At 36.2% G+C, this 7018-nt stretch overlaps 1 protein-coding gene across 2 annotated transcripts in view; it reads left to right on the top strand.

The window, feature by feature from the left end:
- Window positions 1-1968: 1968 nt before the first annotated feature.
- Window positions 1969-7018, top strand: part of phldb1b (pleckstrin homology-like domain, family B, member 1b) — a 93286-nt gene continuing 88236 nt past the window's right edge. The window contains exon 1 of one of the 2 annotated variants that reach the window (XM_067365142.1): window positions 1969-2075. In XM_067365142.1, coding sequence (XP_067221243.1) covers window positions 2049-2075 — 27 coding nt within the window. In that variant the 5' untranslated portion in view covers window positions 1969-2048. Of the gene's footprint in view, window positions 2076-4922; window positions 5068-7018 lie in introns of those variants that run through there. The other variant, XM_067365146.1, reaches the window with a different exon arrangement.

Genomic DNA, 7018 nt, shown 5'->3' with positions numbered 1-7018 from the left:
ATATGTATGACCCCAATATTTGCATATATGCCAGCCCATGTTCAAGGCATTAGGAAAGGCAGTATTAACGTCTGGATCTGTGCACAGCTGAATCATCAGACTAGGCAAGCAAGCAAGAACAATAGCGAAAAATGGCAGATGGAGCAATAATAACTGACATGATCCATGATAGTATATTTTTAGTGATATTTGTAAATTGTCTTTCTAAATGTTTCGTTAGCATGTTGCTAATGTACTGTTAAATGTGGTTAAAGTTACCATCGTTTCTTACTGTATTCACAGAGACGAGCCGTCGCTACTTTCATTATTAAACACATGCAGTCTGTATAATTCATAAACACAACTTCATTCTTTATAAATCTCTCCAACAGTGTAGCATTAGCCTGTTAGCCACAGAGCACAGTCTCAAACTCATACAGAATCAAACGTAAACATCAAAATAAATACTTTACTCTCATAATTTGAAGCATGCATACAGCATGGATAACGAACATCTTGTAAAGATCCATTTGAGTATATAATGCACTGTAATATAGTCGAGAGCTCGTGTGGCAGGGAGCAGGCGAATTAAAGGGGCGACGCGCTGCCAAAATCAGTGTATAGTTAATGATGCCCCAAAATAGGCAGTTAAACAAATTAATAAAAAAAAAATCTATGGGGTATTTTGAGCTGAAACTTCACAGACACATTCAGGAGACACCTTAAACATATTACATCTTGTGATTATATAGCATTCTTGGGCACCTTTAATCTTTTTAAGTTCCATTTATTTATTTTGGAGATAATTGAGTATTGAGAGGGATGATAAGCAGTCAAACTAAAAATACTAAAAACAAAAAATAAAGCTAAATAGAAAACTAATAAAAATGAGAAAAGCCATACAAAATAAACTGAAAATAAAAAACAAAAGGCAATTAATAAATACTGTAATAGTATACAAATAATACTGGTTGTGACACTTTCCCCTTGTAGCATTTAAACCAATAATATTGTTTAATTTTGAATTTATTTAGACAAAATAGTAAATAATTTTTATATTGGCTATTTATCTGTTGTTGGTCAAAACTTTACAACAGTAGAATTTTAATATAGGTGAAAACATCAGGTAAACTGTTCTTTATCGCTTTTATAATCGTGTCTTCAAAAACATACAATCTTTTCTTGTTGACTACCATAAATTTGTGTGTCTGCATATTTTTACTAAATGTCAAAGTCATAGTCACTGACCACAGCTGAAGTCTGTGACCCATATCTACAGGGGATGATCTGTATGTAAAACACGGACTTATCTGATAGAATCTGCCTCTATGTTTGATGTTGACCCTAATGCACGAGGAAAGTTTTAGGGCGGGCCTGAGAAAGTAGATTTAACATCTGATTTGTGGATTTGATGAAGGGACCGAAGGGTGTAGGCTGCAAGAATAGGGACCGTATCGGTGCTGACCTAATTTCCTATCTGATCGTTCGCAATGGAGAAATAATGAGGTGAAGTCTGGGGGGAGCGATGCGTGGACAGTGATTGTGGGAGTAAAGGTTGTTCGTACACGTATGATGCAAACAGACAGTAGTTCTCACACTGTCAATCAAATCAGTAGGTGACCATATGGTTCCCTTGAGAGGAGAAGAGGGGGTGTATCCCTGTTTGGGGTTGAGAAAAAAGAGGAGGGGTGTTAATGACCACTATCCCGGTCATAAAAGAGGGCGGGTCTTTCTTTCGGATGAATGAACAAACAGATAAGTACTGAGCCAGGCTTTGTTAAAGGGTCACATGAAAGAGTGAGAAGGGGCAGAGGGACTAGCATGGGCTAAGAATTTATATGGTCACATGGGATTTTGGTATCAGTCTGAGATTCATTAAAAAACTTTATATTTAATTATTTACGAAGGATTACGTTTTTGGAGTTAATGATTTATGAGTTTGCTGGGGGTCGGTGTCTCAGTCTGAAATAGGCCATTCTTCCAGGTTGGCTAATGAGGAATACGACATGTGCTGAACATTCAGGATCCCAACAGACAGCAGTAAAGAGTCCACCATCCAGGATTTTAATATGTTGCTCAAGAAGGTCCGATTTCAGGTTAGTTCCATTCTTTTTCTGAAACCTATCCACAAACTCTAACAGTGATGTCAACAACTGGACACATGTGCTGTTGGGTTTATGTATGATATGTTGCGTGAATCTGAATGCATGGTTTCTAGATCCAGTTAAAGTATGGTTTCCTCAATTTCTAGCATCTTTACACATTTATATATCTGGAATTTCAGACAGGATAATGGAGTGATGTGATTTGCCAGTTCTGATAATGAAAAAAAAATAATAATATATATATATATTTATATATATATATATATATATAGAGAGAGAGAGAGAGAGAGAGAGAGAGATAGATAGATAGATATAATTATATTTATGTATTATATATAATTAATATTTTTTTATATTTTTACATATTAAATAAAACACACTATATACACATATATATTATGTGTGTGCATTTTATGTAATAATATATAAAAAAATGTATAAAAATATAACTATCATTATAATGAACAGCATAATTTGTATTACACTAATGAAGTTAGTATAAGTGTCTTCTGCGTGCTAAGCATACCTTGAAAGCCAAAAGCAGGTTTACAGGTTTTAGGGTCTTAAGGTGCTGACAAAATAATCCCATTCTTACAGAGGCCATTTTAAGAATGTTTTCCCGCAGTAAAAGTGAGAGTTAGAGTTCAATTCTTCAACACCTGTCATAGACCCTCCAGCTGCCCTGATTCCCCCCCACTGTGGTGACAAGCCTTTGAGCTGGACCTTTAACACGTGAGACACACAGGAGGAAATGAGATGCATTCTGAGTAAGCATGAGGAATTTCCTTGGGAAGAAACAGAACAAACAGCAGTCTTTTACTGTCCTAGGAGTTGGGAGATTCTGTTACAGGTTTGTTTGACACTTATATGTTATGTTGGGAAAGGGGGAAGAGTAAAGTTGGCTGGATCAAAGCTTTATTTTAAAGTTTAGTATAGGCTAAATGTTGATTTCTGAGTTATTTGCGTTAAGATTACCATATGGATTACCTGGTCCATCTATGTGGTGGTGTTATTTTTAAAGAAGTGTTGAACAGTCACTAGAGGGCACTATTGTCACATCATTCAGAATGGTAGGCAATACAGTTTTTGACTGAAAATGTGTATTTTGGATTATTCAGTCATCCAGGGAAGCGTGTCTTACTAATTAAAAACAAAGTACAGTCTCAAAGGGAAATTGCCCAAACTGAGTCACACAGATGTTGTTTATTATTGAACTCCATACACACTAAAATCGCTCAAAGCGAAGCTATTTTTCTACATTACAGTCAATCTCTAGCGAGTTTTCTTGTTCGTATCAAAAATAAGCAGCTTAACCTGCTGATTTATCAATTGTGAAGATCTTTTTAGCTCAGTATTTTCTTGGTACATCAACAATTTCATTCTGTGACTTTCAGGAGGCTTACTTTTTTGAAATTTCTGAACTTCGTGCAACACAAATGTCTAGCCCTCTGAGCAATTAGCTAACCGCCAACTAGCCTAAAAAATATATTTTCAAACTTAAGTTTTTGTGACGTACCTAAGATGTCTAAATCTATCGAAGTGATAAAATAACAGTAAGTTAGGCCTACTCGTATGTTGTTGTTGTTGTTGTTTTGAGTTTTTTTCCCCCCAATGTAGCCTACTATAAGCAAATAACTTACCATAGCTAATCTTCTCTCAGGCAAAGGCTCTGTGAGCATGTTTTTTAAATCTTAATTCCGTGGCTTTTTAAATGTTTTCAAGTGCAGTTAAAATAGGCTATGTAGCCTACTTTAATTTTGGATAATTTAAGCCTTAATTAACCCCCTCCTCATCACAAGTTCACTTTTACAGGCTAATTTCAAATAAGTTTTTTCCCATAGGCCTATTTCTTCACTTGTGGTGCTGATGGTGCTGTTGTTTAGCCTTTAGGTATAGCCAAGAAGCCAATTTACGCCACATAAAAATCTTTGTAAATCATAATTATGATTTTGAATCATATTGAAACAACCCTGCATTTTTAGAGTGTAGGCCTACTAAGTCATAAATACATCATGCCTTACTTCTTATGTCATAATTGTGTTTTTATGTCATAATTTAAAATTGAAATTGAAATGAGTCATTTTGAAGAACTCTTCAGAAGTTCAAAGTAAATTCAGATGACATTACAAAACCCATAAATTATAATTTATTAATCTAATCCAAAGTGACAAATAAACAAGTGAGATGAGTAACAACCATCTTCTAAAGCATTCCTCATAATTCTGAAACATCAAGCTCTTTTTGGCTGGCTTCGAGCCAGCAGACCACTCCAAAACACTTGACGTGCCCCTCCTATTGGGAAGGGGATAAATTATGCTGAGAATCAAAAAAGGAAAAGATACAAGCTAACACAAACCGATGAGAAATAGAGTGCACTCAGTTAGAGACATCAGCTGGAAGAGGACTAGTGTCATATTGGAGAGAAGCACCTGATCCTACAAGAGCAGCTTTTCTTTGGTGTAGTGCCAGAAAGAGTCAGGACTGACACAGGACTATACAAACAGTGACAAAAGCCGGACTGACCTCAGGTCTCCAGTGCTCTGGCACCTTCCCAAGAAACCCTCAGAAAGAGGAACAGCGTTGTGGATGCCAGTGTGTTTTTGTGCACCTTCTGTAGAAAAGTAAGTTTCATTCTTTCCTGAAATGGACTTACTTTTGCAGCAGGGGTCTCTGCAAGGTTGGTGAACAAGTGAGGAGTTCTTTGACTGAAAGAATGAGTGCCTTGTGTCAGGCTAGGAGTGGTTGACAGAACAGGAAGGCTGAACGAGTGAGAGGGGAAGAGAGAGACCATCACAGTGGGAGACGACTTTTGTCCCGTGCTGAGCAGGAGAATCTGCTTTGTGTCTGTGATGGTTGTTCGAACATGTGCCAGGAAGAACCTCACATACCATCCTCAAGACTCTATCCATCCTCATAATGTCTTGTTCATGAAGGAGCCATGTGTTTGGGTCTTGTTTAATAGGCTGCCAGAAAGTTCTTACAGGTAAGGTCTCCTGTATGGCTTGTGAGATACTTCACTTTTTATTTGAAAAACTTAACTTGGTGAATGATAGCTTTATAATAACTGCACAAGTGCAACTGTTTTGACTGTTTTCAAATGTTTTGAACTTCAAAATGTGTCTGTTGTTGGATATTAAGAACTTGTGTCCATATCACACAATCTATTTTTTCAAGATATTAAAAATGTTGAATCTTATGAAACCTGTCAATAACATGCCAAGTCCAATTTCTCCACAGTCAAAAGGAAAAATACTTTTTTTATTATTAATTATTAAAAAGTAGCCAAACTTTTGGGGGTTTTAGGGCTTTTTTTCCATTTTTCATTTTTTTTTTTTTGTCATTTTCATTATTATAGGGCAGATTTTAATTAGATTCTTATTACTGTCACACTTTTTTTTTACTGCAGTGCAATAAGAAATACTGTAATACAATGTTTTTATTTAATTATAAAGTACTAAAGACATTAAACTAAAGATAGTACAAGAAATACTAACATGATGTATAAATATTCTCAATTAAAATAATATAATTTTTGTATTTTTTTATATTAAGTATTTTACAAGAATGAGTTTTTTTTTTTTTTAAGAAAGGCAGGGAAAATTTGAATAATTGTCATGAAAATAACGTCATAATGCAAACAAAATCTTAAAATATGCTTCATTTTATGTATATAATATATAATTATTACTAATTTTGTGTCTTGATGTTGAGGTGAAATGACCTGGAAATATTCTTGGCAGGATTTGTGAGATTCTGATCCAAAAATCTGGTCCAGTCACATCAGCTGTGATCCAAACATAGGTTGTTATTTTTAGAAACCATTGCTTTTTAAAGAAATATTGAGTCCATGTGTTTTGCGTAGTAGATATGGCATGAGGTTGTGACAGTTGTACACTGCCAAATGCAGGCAACAGAAATGTGCTTTGTCCTTGATTTTATCAGAGCTGAAGACACAACGTAACCAGCATTGTGAGAATCCGATGGTTGAAAAACAGAAATAGTGAGAAAACAAGGAGGAGACAAGATCTGTGCCTCACCTTTCATTTACTGAGACAGTTAGAAAGAGACCAGAGGCACCACACTGGAAGTGCCACGTTAGTAGTTCTCTCTCCTCCTGGTCTCCCACCCAAAACAGAGCAGTCCATTGAGCCAGTACAGAGAAACAGGCAGAGGGGGAGTGTGGGACCTTTCCATGATCACTTTGGAGGGTCAGTGGTGAGTGAAAAATGCTCCACTGGTTTTGGTTTTGATAATCAAGCCTCTGTTGTCCAGGTCATTTCTGTTTCCAAAGAAATGAGAATGGGCTGAAATCACACAGTCCCTGCCAATGACCGTGTGTTCTACTGGAATCTTCCTGAACGCAGTGATTGCTGGAATTGATTTGCTTGGAAGTGGAATACAGAAACGTTCATTAGTCATGTTTGCTAAGGCAATTGATGTTGCTCATTACTACAGTTAGGGGTTTGCTGCGAACTAAATATTTAACTGAAGCACGTAAGGGGCCATTCACACAGAAACTTCTTTTATCTTAAAGGTGCAATGTGTAAAATTTGTGAGGATATATTGACAGAAATGCAATATAATATACATAACTATGTTTTCAGTGGTACATAAAGACCTTACATAATGAACCTTTATGTTTTTATTACCTTAGAATGAGCCATTTCTATCACATACACCGTGGGTCCCCCCTCAAGTCGCCATTATGCGCCAGCATGTTTCTACAGCAGCCCTAAATGGACAAACACTACAGGACGCGTTTCGTCACTATGTTATTGTTCTTCTAAATCGTTCGTGTTTTTAGAGGCAGCTTGCATCGTAACTATGTTGAATACGCACTAGTAGTAGTAGTTGTCGTATGGTTTATTAGAAGCAGAGAAGAAACCTCATTGCTTCACAAAGGCTATACTCTCTGCTCTCTCAGACGACGACAT

Source organism: Chanodichthys erythropterus, chromosome 17 (assembly GCF_024489055.1).
Source record: "Chanodichthys erythropterus isolate Z2021 chromosome 17, ASM2448905v1, whole genome shotgun sequence".
NCBI classification, from domain to species: Eukaryota; Metazoa; Chordata; class Actinopteri; order Cypriniformes; family Xenocyprididae; genus Chanodichthys; species Chanodichthys erythropterus.
Note: the sequence above shows the minus strand (reverse complement) of the source record. Positions and strands in the feature narration are given on the sequence as shown.